The following is a 14,861-nucleotide window of genomic DNA, read 5'->3' as shown; positions in this document are numbered from 1 at the left end:
CAGCCTCTCTTGTATTAAGCTGCAGTAATGTGCAAATGTCCATACTGTGGGATCAATAAAGTTGTATCTTATCTTATTTTATCTTAAAAACAGTTTTTAGTTGTTAGATAAGTGTGTTTTTGCTGTTAAACTACAAATATGGCCGAACGGGGTGGAGTCGAACGCTCAGCGACCTGGAGGGGGCGGGGTGTGAAATATCTCATTTATATTTAAAGAGACCACACCAAAACAGCTTGCTCTGAGGCGCATCTTAGAACAGGGGTAAAGCAAGGAGTCTGTGGAGCAACAAAAATGAGGAATTAAGACCAAAGCATTGCAGTTTTATTTTAAATAGACCATYAGTGAATGATTTAGACYTGAAAAAGAAGGATTTAAAAGCATGATATGATATCTTTAAAGTAGAAAACTGGGGTTTTGCTCTTCAGAGATGAATGAACCAATTGGCGGGTTGAACTTTTGTCACTAGCAGGCTGCCAGTTGAATCGCCCTCTCACACACCCCTCTCCTTCTCCTGTTCTCCAGGTTCCATGTTGAAGGTGAACCCTGAGGAGCGGCTGTCAATCACAGAGGTGGTGAACCAGCTGCAGGAGATAGCAGCTGCACGCAATGTCAACCCCAAAMCTCCAGTTACAGAAGTAAGTGCCCCCGTAACTGCTAGTTTCAAAAAATATATTCAGATCTTCGTCAAAATTAAGTGCATTTTCTGTTTCACACTTGTACAAATTAACCACCCCGTGTATTTTGGTGTAATTAACTCCACTGATTGACACTCGATTTTAAACTTTAGTGTCCACCAGCTTGTAAAGACGCTGTTGAAAAGTTGACCGCACGACCTTTTCCGCTGTGGGCTCTCAATTTGCTGATGTGGTTACTTTTCCTGAGCTTCACACACAACACACACACACACACACACACACACACACACACACACACACACACACTGACGAGTACAAAGAAGTCTGTTTTCTCCCTTTCTGGCTCCTCTCTTCTCAGCTGGCAAATGCTAATGGCCCCGATGAAAGACACTGGGGTTTGGTGGATTAAAATTTAAAATAAACACGAAGAGATAGATATTTAAAAAAAAAACATCTATCCTAAACTCAGATTTAAGATTTTAGTTTAATCCAGTAGATTCTTACCACAAATCCTGGTACTTATTGTTAAATCCTCAGTCAAGGCTGTGATGGATGTAAAGCTGATGTAATGTCAAATCTGATTAGGCTTTTCTGTTTTTTATTCACATTTTAATATATTCATCCTATCGATGAATCTGAGTCTGTTTTGAGCATCCCAGACTAAACTCGTGTTATAATTAGAGTGCATTTTTGGCTCGAAGTTAATTAGTAAATTAAGCCACAAGGCTAAATCTTCACAAATTTCTCACTAAATCTGAATTGGGATGGAGGTGGGTTAGTGTGTGCAGGGAGAGGCAGATTTGGCGATCGCTGATCTGATTAGGGTTAAGAAGGGGTTTCCCTGCTGGACATAAGTAGATTATGATCCTCCCGGGTCTCCTCCTCCACTCTGCTGCAGCTCAGCACAGACATATGGACTAAAAGACTGCGTGACGTAGCACAGGAGAGAAAACGTCTTCAGAGATGGATGTGAGGCGCTGATGGAGGGATTCAGTAAACAACTCGGAGGAAGTTTTTTTTTTTTAATCTTTTTCTGATTCTACATTTTTTTATTTTGTGACTTGAACATTAAATTTCTTTTTTTGGTTTTCCCTCTGCGTTCATTTGCATTTTTATTTATCTTTTGTTTACCTACTGGTTACAATGTTGAGTACGTACTACTGTTGGCGTCCTGTGTATGACGGATATGAATGTCTGCAGCTTTTGGAGCAGAACGGAGGTTTTGGCAACAATGGAGCTCAGCCTCCCATGCAGGTCCACAGCGTACAGAACAATGCAGGTAAGAATGTGTTTGTATGGAAACGTATGCATGGGGACAATGCAGTGGTTATGTTTCTATAAAGTTTACCTTTCAAAAATTACATTTTGGTTTRGCATTAGTTCCATTTTGATTAAATGTAAGGCTGAGGGTTTGATCTTTTAGTTCTAAGCAACAGTAGATTAAACCAGCAATGGTTGACTGGAAGGAAGTGATGTAAAAATATATTTTTAGTAGTTTATTTGTAAATTTATCAAAATTAACTTAACAAGCTTACTGTTTTTTCCCCAAACACACACACACACACACACACACACACACACACNCACACACACACACACACACACACACACACACACACACACACATGCAAGCCTCTTCATTCCTATTAAGAGGATTTCTGCACCGCCACTCCATCTGTTGAACAGCAGAGTGTTTGCTCTCTCCCCTGCAGACTGGATCTAACTGCATATTATTACAACCCATCAGGCAGATTCAGCAGAGCAGGAAGCAGCTGATTTTATTTCATGCAATTTCTGAAAGTTCATGCATTTGACTCGCTTCGATGAACCACTTAGCGATGAGAAGGGTTTGTTTTATGAGAGCATCTGAAAATTGTGTTGTTTTTTTCTTCACGTTGCCCAGGTGTGTATGATCCTGATCAGGCAGGCAGCGGCTTCTTGGATATCTTGAGGGGAGGAACAGAGCGCTTCCTGACCAACATCAAGGATACATCCTCGAAAGTCATCCAGTCTGTAGCCAGGTAAGACTGGATCTAAATAAGTATCCAGTTGTATTTGGAATGCATCATGTTTAGTTATTTATCATTATAGCATTTTTCTCACGTGGCTTTACGTGGGGTTGAGGTTATAAAATTATTTGCCTGATTTACTGTAACTAAATGTGTTTATATTGCTCYACTGTACATTTGCGGATCAAAGCAATATTTTTTTCTAAAAGCGCTGTCAGTTGTCATTTCATTTCAGCACAATAACTTAAACCTCAGTAGCTAATTTATTTTATTTTATTTATTTATTTTTTGCATTTGTTAATTATAAACATAACCACTCCATCTCCAGCCCCTCATTTCACTTTAAAGGAACATTTTGTAGTTTTTTCACTCTAATTCTCAACAGATTTCTACAACTGGTATAAATATAAGTTTCAGTAATATGAGATCTAGTTTGGAGCAGCAGGCTGTGATTCTAGGTAAAACAGATGGTTAAAGATAAGCAAAGTGTTCCTTTAACAAACTCTACACCCTTTTTTGTTACAGTTTTAATATTTTATTTAGTTTTTATCATCAGTTTGCTCCATTTGTTTTGTTGTTTATTTTTTGTTGTCTTCTCTCTGTCCCGATCCTTCATGGTCCCACTCTGTGTACATCACCTAGCAGCCCGAGGTAATTATGGGTCGGTGACATTTGTCAGCTCATGCGTTGCTGTGTGTTTTTGTAGCATGTGTTTGATTTAGAGGGAGAAGCGTGTACTAAAGCTTTTTTTTTTTTTTGTSGTGCTGTGTCCGTCATCACAGCTTGATGATCCTAACATCCCACACTCGATAATTCAGCTGGATGAGTGCTGAGCGGGCTGTGAATGTGCAGCTGTGAAATTATTTAATGACATCAAAAAAATCAAATTCACCAAATATATACATCTTACATTTCTGTTAACCTTTTTGATATTTCGAATAAATCTAACCATCCCAGTCTCTTTACCATTCACCTTATGACAAACTTTAAACACAGTTAATTGGTTTTAAATAAGTTATTTTGTTCATAAAGGTGGGATCTTAGTGGGCAATGGCAGCAGGAGGGTTTGTCTGTTTCATCAACATTGCATTTATTAGTTTTTCTTACTTCTGAGTTTGTTTTTATTAGGGATGCACGATATATCGGTACTGATATCGGTATCGGACGATATTGACAATTTTTTAGAATATCATATCGGTCCAATTTGTAAAACTGGGCCGATATTAACGTCCGATATTGATTTCCCACTTTTTCGCTTTGTATTTCTGTTTTGAGAGGGGAAATGTTTGGTTGAGAGGCATCTGTTTGATCATAATAGTGATATTGATGCTGCACAGCCAGGAATAACTGAAGTAGGGAGCCATGTCAGAGGTTTGGTCAATTATTTACGTATCAAAAAAAAAAAACCCCAAGTGTGTTTGTGTGTATATGTATAATATAATTTGTGTGTTTGTGTAATATCGGTAAATATTGGTTATCGGCCATAACAGCAATAATTATATCTGATATATCAATATCTGTTGAAATTTCCATATCGGTGCATCCCTAGTTTTTATGAACTGAACAAACTATAAACTGACCCAACATGTCTACATACTGTTGTTTTATTAAGAAAAGATGTTATGGCATGTTTAAATACGATGAAGTTACTTTTTGAATCCAACATTGTTATTCAGTCCACTGTATGAATGATTGATTTATGATTGAGTGAATGAATTCACTATAATTAAAAGTGTCATCGCTCATTAAATATCCATTATGCCTTCATCTGTGTTTAACCAGCATCACCCGTCATTAATTTTGCTGTCATTAGCATAGATGGCTCTCTCTTTTTAATTTTTTTTGGCTTTCTCTGCTAAATTAATAAAGAATGCTATGTTTTTTCTTGTTGTGATGTACCACTGTGTGTTCTTGCCATAATATTTGCTGTGAGGCTTTAAATTATAGTGAATTTAAAGCCTGACTGGTTATTTAGCTACCAATATTTCCTGATGCAAATAAATTGTTTGCAGAAATGAAGCTTTTGCAAAGTGCTTGTGGTGGACTTAAGGTGCAATAGAAAGATGAAGAGGTGGAAATGGTAATTTASTTTGCACAATTTGGAGGATGGCACTTAAAAACAGGGTGGCATTAAAATATCGCAAGATAAGCATTTTGTTTTGTGTGTTCCAATCACCCATGTCATTAGATTTTTGCTTTCTCTTAGGTGGAAGTTACGCAGTTTTATTTTATTTTACTTTAATCATTGCTGACTTGTTTTAGTCCTCAATGTGTTTTGCATCTTCTCTAATTGCATTTGTAATTTGTTTTCTTTAGCTATGCCAAAGGCGACCTGGATATTTCCTACATCACCTCCAGAATAGCAGGTAGAAGTCTTTTCTTTTTATGAACATTAATGTATATCTTTTATTTTATCAGTAGTGAACTCAGTAAAAGTCTATTTCAAATGAAAGCTATGAGCAAGAGAAACACATGATCGAACGTGTGTGTTTTTGTGTGTAGTCATGTCTTTCCCAGCAGAAGGGGTGGAGTCAGCCATAAAGAACAACATCGAGGACGTTCGTCTGTTTCTGGACTCGCGTCATGCTGGCCACTACGCTGTATACAACCTCTCGAAGCGGTCTTACAGGCCTTCTCGATTTCACAACAGGGTAAGGAARGTGTATTTGGGTGTGCACACTGTGGGTTTTGTTATTACTGTCTGGTAGTGGTTATAATAATGTGTTCCTCTGCATTTTAGCCTTTGTCTTTTGCTATTTAAAAAAACAAAGCAGCTGTTATTGTGTCACGAACAATCAGGTGTGTATCTTTCAGGTTTCAGAGTGTAACTGGCAGGTGCGGCGCGCCCCCAACCTCCGCAGTCTCTACAATGTTTGTAAAAACATGCATCAGTGGCTCAAACAGGACCAGAGGAACATCTGTATAGTACACTGCCTGGTAAGTAAGCTGTGGGATAAAGACCCAAATAAACCAGTCACAGTTTCTACTCTCTGCAGTGTTGTAATATTCAGTAACATTACTGGGGAGGCAAATGTTGGGCAGTGTGTGCACACTCACATAATGTATTTAGAACAATAAATGTTCAGAATAAATAAAATGAATTAAAGTTAAAAGTGCCTGTGACATCAATTTTTGGAAATAAACGTGAATGCATTTTTGGAAAGATAATGATAACATATTGCAAAACAAATTTCACGTTAAGATGAACAGTGGTTGAGATATTTGCATGTGAAGAAACAGGAAGTGATGTCAAAGGGAATGTCAGCATGTAAACAGAGCGTTGCAACAACAGCTACAACACAGACTGTAGAGACGAATCTGATGTTTATTTATATTATTTTAGTTGCTATCAAAGAGAGACAAAGAAGAATTAAAGTTTAAATAATTTTGTTTTAATAAACAGACCAGCGAGTTTATAATAATAATGAGGTCCCCTTTGATGTCACTTCCTGTTTCACTTTGGCTGAGCCAAATTTAAAAGAAAATAGGCCAGTTATGTGACAAAATGGGTAAAATCGTTTGTACGATGTCAATTTTCTTAAATATAAAGATGCTTTCTTTGACTTTTTGTATTTGAAGGACAGTCTTGTCACTTTAAATCTACAAATTGAACTTTTCCTCTGCAGGACGGTCGAGCAGCATCCGCGGTGGCAGTGTGTTCTTTCCTGTGTTTCTGTCGTCTTTTCACCACAGCTGAGGCTGCCGTCTACATGTTCTCCATGAAACGCTGTCCTCCTGGCATAGCACCTTCACACAAAAGGTAATAAACAGTCTTAAAAAACAAAACAGCTTCTTTTTGGGATTGATCAAAGTTAGGAAATCTCCGTTCTGTTGCGTCACAAAATATGGCTCTGATCCTATCGAGTGTTTCAACTTTGCCTACAGATATATAGAGTATATGTGCGACATGATGGCAGAGGAGCCCATCGTCCCTCACAGCAAACCTGTGGTTATTCATTCCATCATCATGACACCTGTGCCGCTGTTCAATAAGCAGCGTAACGGGTGCCGGCCGTTCTGTGAAGTTTACGTTGGAGACGAGCGAGTCCTCACCACTTCACAGGAGTATGACAGGATGAAGTGAGTTTAAGCTGTCAGCGTTTGTCTTATTTAGCCAGTCAGAAACATTTCTCTTCCATTCAGTCATTTTGAGTCTCTCTCTTTTTTTTTTTTTTTTTTTTTTTTACTTCAGGGATTTTAAGATGGAAGACGGCAGAGCAGAGATTCCCCTCAATGTTACAGTCCAAGGAGATGTCCTGGTGGTGATCTATCACGCACGATCGACACTGGGTGGGCGTCTGCAGGCYAAGGTACAAACACAATCAACAAAATTAAATTAGAAATACTGTTATTATGTTGRATTGCTTTGTTTTGATATCTGATATAGAAAGTAGAAACTTGTCAMTCTGTTGCAGAATTTTGAAGATAAATCAAAGCAATCCTTGTTGTTGTTTGTTTMTTTTTTTTTCATTTCTTTTTTAGATGGCATCTATGAAAATGTTTCAGATCCAGTTTCACACAGGTTTTGTGCCCAGAAACGCAACAACTGTCAAGTTTGCCAAGTATGTATTTTGTCTCAAGCTAACAATATATATGTATAGTATATGTATGTATGCATGTATATATATCATATATTTCATTATGCTATATCATTCTGACTTTTTATTATATAAGTCAACTATTTTGTGCTTCTTTAAGCTTCTTTCAGCTGTTTCCTGCTGTTTTCAGCTATTTTTGTGTTTTTAGCTACTTTCTAGCTAATGCAAATTTTATATATACTGTATATATACAGTATATGGATGTGTGCCTTTTTTGTACATGTATAAATATGCATAAATTTTTATTATTCTTTTATTTGTTAAATGGGGCAGATATTTTACAATTTTTTTTCTTCTGCTTCTTTTCATTTTACGAGATTTGTGTTTTATTTTATTTTTTATTTTTGTTGTATTGAAATTTTTGTTTTTAATCGAAAATGAATAAACTTTTAAACTAAACAATTGTTGCAAACCTGATCATTCATGCAGTCACTGAGTGCTACTAACTTGTCTTGAACTTGTCACATTTATACCAGGGCTAAGATTATTTATTTTAGTATTTGTACTGTATTTGTCTGTCTTCTCTGCTCTCAGGTATGACTTGGACGCCTGCGACATCCAGGAGAAATATCCAGACTTGTTCCAGGTGAATTTGGATATTGAGGTGGAACCCAGAGACAGACCCAGCACCAGGAATCCTCCATGGGAGGGCTTTCAAACCAAGGGCCTCAATCCTAAAATACTCTTCTCGTCTCGCGATGAACAGCAGGAGATCCTCAGTAAATTTGGTATGTGTCTGTATGTTGCAGGTCATAGGTTTGATCCTGTTTGATTTGCTTATTTTTAGTCTGTTTATTTTTTCACAAGACCAAGCTAATTGTCCGTTATGAACTGAACATGTAATCACTGCAGGTAAACCCGAGTTGCCTCGTCAGCCTGGTTCCTCTGCTTTTTACGAATCGGAGACCACTACACCYGGTCAGACCCCAGAGGGCTTCAACGCAACAGAACCAGAATCTCCTGTGAGCAATGATGCCAGTGCCAGCAACTTTTTCCAGACACTTGATTGGGAAGGCAAGTTTTTTTTATTTTTTATTTTTTTGCATTACTATTCTTTGGTATAATTATTTTAGTTTTTGATTCCCAAAAAGTAAAACGTAAACCATGCAGTACTCTTAATCCTTTTTCATTTCCCAGACTCTTCAGTGACTGTTGAATGATAAAATAACTTTGATTTTTTTTGTGTGTGTGTGTGTTTTTGTGTATTTATAGATCACCAGAACTTTCCCGATGCTTCAGACAGCCAAGGAGGAGGATCTCTGAACGATCAGGAGGACATGAGTGATCAGTCAGAGGGGGAGTCGTTCTCTGCCCCCAGTATGGAAGCTCTATCACGTGACCACAGCGAGCAGCTGTTTGATGCTGATTTCCAGGTGCAGAAAATCTTGTTGACTTAGTATGAAATCTGCACTTTTAATGTTCATTTTGTCAATGCTGTGAAATAGAACCAGAATGCACCCTTTTTTATTTATTTATTTATTTACAGACTTCTCCCCCTGCACCTCAAGAATCTTCTCGTAGTGACACAGCTGACCTCTTGGGCTTGAATTCAGACCCCCATCCCTCTGCCATCTCCTCCCAAGTTCCCAGTCAAGGCGAACAGGGAGGACTGAAAGCTGCTTCCAGCAACAGCGATCTCCTCAATGACCTGTTTTCGCCTCCTGCTGGTCAGACAGGGGCAGTGCAGGAAGATTTGTTCTTTAGTGAGGCAACCAGTGGAGCCACGCCGGACTCAAAACGTAATAATAAAAACATTTTATAGGTGCTGAATGCGTTAGTATAAAAACTTACTTTTTGATCTTCATTTTTTTTTTTCCCTCTTTCGTTTTGTTTGTGCTTCAGCTACGAGCGATCTGTTTGATCCATTCGGGATGGGGTCCGGCTCTGGTGTTGGCTCCAGCGTCGGTTCATCTCGACAAGCCTCTGGACCGGATCTGTTTGGAGATTTGTTGGGCTCTGGTAGTTCAGCAACCAGCGGGTTTAGCTCGGCTCACAGTAACGCTACCCCTGCTTCCAACACCAGCCTCTTCAACCTCAGTGAGTCCAATTTTTTTTTCTTTTCTTTTATTAATCCCTGCAGTTAGAGTTAGAGTGCTTCAACACAACTTACATAAACACCTCTTAAATCACTGCAGTGTCTTAAGAAACCGGGACTGATTTGGTGATATTTTACATGTTGTTCTTGGCAGATAAGKTTGCTAAAGATACCCCTAAGATGACGTCATCGGCCAGTCAGCCAGATTTGCTCGGTGGATGGGACAGCTGGGCAGCTCACACCACTGCTGGAGTCAGCACCACCACCAACAAACCCAGTTATACAAACACAGGTGGGTGAAGGATGCTTGTGTGAATCCTTATAAAGCATTTACTGTTGAGATGGTCCGTTTTTCTTCGTACATTTTTCAGCACTTATTTGGTTCCACAGTTTTTGTGCCGTTTCAGCTGTTTTATGTACTGGTATCAAAACGTTCAGCTCCTTTGGGACATTTCAGCTAAGATTTTTGATATTTTAGCAACTTATATTGTTGCGATATTTAGCCTTTTCTGCCATTTTGTTTCTCATTTAAAATAATTAGAACTGTTTGCAACATGTTTAAAATCTTTCAAAATGTCCATAAATCTTTACTGTATTTTTTACCTTTTGTTATGTTTCTGCTTTTTTAACTTCTTTGTGCTYATTTTAGCTTCTTTCATCTTATTTTTGTTGATTTAGAGTCCATCTCCTTTTATGCTATTCTCTTAATTTATATATTGTTCATGCTTCTACCAACATCTTCCAGCAAATTTAGGCTTTTTTATCTTTCAACTGTTTTTCTGCAATTTTAGCTACTTTCAGCAAAATTTATATTTTTTTCAACTAAATTCACTTTTTTGTGATCATTTCAGCTACTTACTGCTTTATTTAGCAAACATCTTCTTTCTGCTTCTTCATGCTAGATTCAGCTATTTTTGGATACTTTTTAGCTACTTCTCTGCTAATTTAAGCTTTTTTTGGCTATTTTACAAAAACAATTGCAATTTTTCATACAACTTTCTTATTTTTACAGCAAAAATCTTTCTGCATAACATTCACTCTGCTCCTTTGCAGGAACACTTACATATAAGGATTGTTTGAGTATAAATGAAGTTTTATTGGCGATCTCGACTATTTAAGTAACCTTTGAACTCTCATGTCGTCACTGTTTGTAGCTTCTGGTGGGTCATCCATGTCAAAGGCCAAGTCTCAGACCTTTGATCCTTTTGCAGACCTTGGAAATCTGGGTMCTAATTTACCAGGTAAAGATAGGAAATTACCTGTTGTTTACAAAAAGAAAAATGCTCATTTTGATGGACTAAATTAAMCATCATGTTCTAATATTTTCTTGCAGGTTCATCCAGCGGTAATATATCTGGGCCTTCTTTTAGCACAAAGGCTCCATCTTCCTCCTCGTCCTCCTCCTCTAAGCCTCAGGCCCAGGCCTGGCAGTCTGGAAATCCCAACTCTGCCCAGAACAAACCTTGGATGTCAGGATCTGGACCAACACCCAAAGGACCCTCAGCACCTCAGCCTGCTGCRGCACAGACCACCAAACCCAACTACAACCTCAATTTCTCCAGCGTCATCGGTGGGAGAGAGGAAAGAGGAGTCCGTGGGCCTGGATTTGGTGAGACGAGCTCTGTTTGAGTTTTATGTTGTTTTCTCCTTAGTGTTACAGATATTACAGACTTGTTTACATATCAATGGTAGACTTTAATTCATCTTTCCTTTTTTTAACACAGGCCCCAAACCGAAGGTTAAAGAGGATGATTTTGAGGACCTGCTGTCCACTCAGGGTTTTGCTTCCAGGCCTGATAGAAAYGGACCCAGGACCATTGCTGAAATGAGGAAACAGGAGATTTCAAAAGACACGGATCCTCTTAAATTACAGGTAACACTCTAAACCACATTTGTCAAACACAAGGCAACATTTGGCTCGCGAGTGACTCCCGTGTGGCCCGCTAGGGTTTTTTTTTTTTTTACTTAACATGAAATTTGTTTCTTATATTAATGGTAAACTTTAAATTTATGGTTAAATGCAACAAAATTAATTGAATAAAAATAAATTAAATAAAAATAAATTTAAAAATTCCTGTCCCTGAGCTGTTGGCTTGAAGTAACTGAGCACTTTAGTTGGATAGTACAGTACTAATGTCTGAAAATAAGCTGCTTTAAAGTCACCAAACATAAACTAAATCTGCCATAATGCTGCTACTCACTCGAAACTTATCAGTGAGTAAAACTTTTTTGTTTTACTTTTAGTAATATTTCTGTATTTATTTCAGATTTAGTCAGTCATACACTTAGTTCTTATCAGTGTTTAAAAGAGGACATGTTAAAACTGTTTAGTCAAAGTTAAACATGAAACATTAAAGTTCATGACAAGTGGCCCTTCGAGGGCCACCATAACGCTCATGTGGCCCTCGGTGAAAATGAGTTTGACACCCCTGCTCTAAACACACATTAGACATAATGCTCAAAACATTCAGTGTGTGTTCTTGGAAAAAGAAAAAGAAATTCACAGATCATAAAGTGACCTTGCTTAGATATAATGCCAGTTCTTCCCTTTTCAGGTGACTGTTTTGGCAGGTAGCCAAACTGGCTMATGCTTGTGGCTTTGCTCGTGCTAAAATATTGACCTTTTTTTTTTTTCTTCTGCCAGATTTTAGAATGGATCGAGGGTAAGGAGCGGAACATCAGAGCGCTGCTGTCGACTCTGCACACCGTCCTGTGGGAGGGCGAGACCCGCTGGAGGTCCGTGAACATGGCCGACCTCGTCACACCTGATCAGGTCAAGAGATACTACAGAAAGGCCGTGCTGGTCGTCCATCCAGACAAGGTACGGGATCAGCTGTCGTGTTTAAAACCAGATGAAACCTTTTGGAGAGAAACGCTTCATCTTCAATGTTCTGTTCCTGTTTGCAGGCGACAGGTCAGCCGTATGAACAGTACGCTAAGATGATCTTCATGGAGTTAAACGACGCCTGGTCCGAATTTGAGAACCAGGGATCCAAAGCACTCTTCTAAAATCCTGGCCTGGACCAAACCCAAACCAGACCCAAATGGACTGGATTTGGCCTGACCAAATAAGGGTTACCCTGGGCCAGATTGGACAGGACTGAGCCCACATTGGGCTATTAAGGGCACAGAACCTCTGAGAGGTGTCCTCTCGACTATTCCTTTGTTCCTCCTTTACCTTCTGTTTCTACAGCAAAACAAAAGAAGAAGAAGAAGAAAAGCTCTTTGCCTCACGCCTGGCTCAGATGAAAATATCCTCACTGGTTCTTAAATAACCAGTTTAATAAACGATTGTTCTTAAACTCACTGCCTACCTGTGCGACTGCCTGAGTGGTGCTGCAAWCATCAGGAGGGAGTAATGGGTGATGATCACACTGAATAAATGAACCGAAAATAAAAAAACAACAAAAAAAAAACCCTAAATTATCAGGTTAATACCCGAATTGGATGCAGATCAGGTTTAGTAGCAGCAAGTTTTTCATTTGTGTGTTGCATGTTTGGAACCAGTCAGTCACAGTTTACAGGTAAATTCACTTGGACTGGCTCAGACAGCTGATTGAAAGCTTGCAGAATACCATTTGAGATTTTTGGACTTAATAGCATCAAATAAAAGAAACACAAATATCTGTATGGGGAAATAAAAAAATTTAAAGACTGTTTGTAAAAGATAAATATCAAAGTTCTACTGCTGCACATTTTCAGGTCACCACTCAGTTGCTCCTGAGCCGTTTCCTCTCTGCAGCATCACTACTGAACATTACTGCTGCTTTTTCCCTTCAGTTTCTGCTGCACACTCCTCAGATCAAAGTAATCCCCCAAACCTGTTTTGGAGCTCCCAATAAATCCAATCAGGCAGTGTTTTTTTTTTTTTTTTTTTTTTTTTTTTTTTTTTTTTTTTTTTTTGAAGTGCTCTTCAATCTACACTGTGTCGCTCACTGCATGCTCTTCTGCACCAAACCTCTAAACAACAAGTGAATGTTTTTCATTTTAAACCAGAGACGTCCAGTCAGCAGTGGGCCTTTTATTGAAGTGCTCTTGTTTTTTTTTTTTCTGTTCTTTTCTTGTAGCAGGAACAGTAAAGAGGCTGCTTGTTTGGTTATACTGGATGGTAAACTTCACTTTTAAGCATCTCCGTCATCAGCGTTATAAATCCCATTCTGTCTTTCATTTCCTGCCGCCTCCAGTTCAGTTTAATGTGAGGATTCCATCTGGGTTTTCATGGTTTTACATGTTTTTTTTTGTTGTTTTCTCACAATACAATATGTTATGAGCTTCAACATCACTTCAGTGTAAATATAAAAAATATATATATCATGATCCATCAAGTGGCTTGGTAAAAACTTAKGTCTGGTTTTATTTTGACATTAAGCCTCAGACTGGTTGTGTGAATGCGACTGTGTGTGTGTGTAAAGATGTTTCATAGACAATGCAACTTTATTGAGCATCATCTTGCTTGCAATCACAATTGTTCATTCTTTTATTTTTAAGTTTCTCACTTTCATAATGTGTTGTCTCATTCAAAATCCTTCCAACTTTTTTTTCTTTACATTCACATCTTACCTCATGGACCAATCAAATTGCTTGTTCCTATTTATTCTAATGTTTTATGGAAGAGTTGAGGGTTTGTGATATATTCTTACACACTGATGGCACAAGTTGAAAGAAAATCATATAATATATAGACAGAATGTGTTGACTGGTTGATCACAGTGAGCTTTTTGTTGCTGTTTTCATTCCAAAGCATCAAATGTTAAGAATGTGCTTTTATAGTAATATATCCTGTCTGTTGTTGCTGTGTTACTCAGTCATTTGGGTATTCAGTTGTTTTATGTCTAACTTTACTTTTTCCCTTTGTAAGGCAGAAGTGAAGATGTTTCCGTTTCGTTTTCTGACATTTTGTAAAAAATAAAACCGGGGGGCAGCAAACCTAAAAACACGAATTGATGCTTGAAATTCCATTTTAATTCTTTTTGACAGTGTAATAGTGTGAAGACCACTCATCGACAGTGTTTACTGTACCTGATTTGATCATACTAATATGAATGTAAATTAAATGTAAAAAAATAAATAAATCTTTTGATCTGAGGAAAATATTTTTGATTTGAATTTGAAAGGCTTTACTTTGACAACCTTTTTATTAAAGGGAACATATGCAACATCCACTGTTAGTGGTTAAACTCATTTTGTTGTGTACTACGTTTGGATTTAAAGAGACAGCATCAAAACAAGTTGATCTGAGACTCACCTCAGAAACTGTAAAAAAGAGGGGCTTGTGGAGTTACAATAAGGAGGAGGTCTGACCCCATTTAGACACCAATTGGATGTTATAACTGTGAAAAAGAAGAACTTAAAGCACGGTATGTCTCCTTTAATGGTATAAGCTTTAACCTGTGCTTTGGTTTAAAACGAGCTCCTTTGCAGACGCAGATGAATTAGTTTGTGCTTTTTAATTTAAAATAAAAACCCCTCAAAGGCCACTGAAATAATCTGAAACTTTTTATTTATTTATCGTTATTTAACCAGGCACATCCTAGCCTGGTCCTTGCCTTCCTACGCAGCTCAGCTCAATTCTAGTTTCCCTTCA

General features: G+C 38.1%; 1 protein-coding gene across 3 annotated transcripts; it reads left to right on the top strand.

Moving 5' to 3' along the window:
• Window positions 1-522: 522 nt before the first annotated feature.
• gak (cyclin G associated kinase) lies at window positions 523-14,368 on the top strand (the record flags this gene model as incomplete). 3 transcript variants are annotated; one of them, XM_013999676.1, is given in 22 exon segments in its annotated part: window positions 523-635; window positions 1,836-1,914; window positions 2,539-2,656; window positions 3,290-3,295; window positions 4,961-5,010; window positions 5,147-5,295; window positions 5,459-5,581; window positions 6,271-6,404; window positions 6,530-6,724; window positions 6,837-6,954; window positions 7,127-7,206; window positions 7,777-7,970; window positions 8,095-8,256; window positions 8,455-8,615; window positions 8,729-8,981; window positions 9,085-9,279; window positions 9,432-9,569; window positions 10,432-10,518; window positions 10,611-10,886; window positions 11,002-11,150; window positions 11,922-12,098; window positions 12,185-14,368. In XM_013999676.1, coding segments are annotated over 22 exon segments (3,059 nt in total), but the record flags the coding sequence as incomplete, so codon positions are not given.
• Between the last annotated feature and the right edge of the window lie 493 nt (window positions 14,369-14,861).

The sequence above is a fragment of the Austrofundulus limnaeus genome, unplaced genomic scaffold, assembly GCF_001266775.1.
Source record: "Austrofundulus limnaeus strain Quisiro unplaced genomic scaffold, Austrofundulus_limnaeus-1.0 Scaffold2407, whole genome shotgun sequence".
Taxonomy (NCBI): domain Eukaryota; kingdom Metazoa; phylum Chordata; class Actinopteri; order Cyprinodontiformes; family Rivulidae; genus Austrofundulus; species Austrofundulus limnaeus.
The sequence above is the reverse complement of the archived record's forward strand: the minus strand, read 5'-3'. Positions and strand labels throughout refer to the sequence as shown.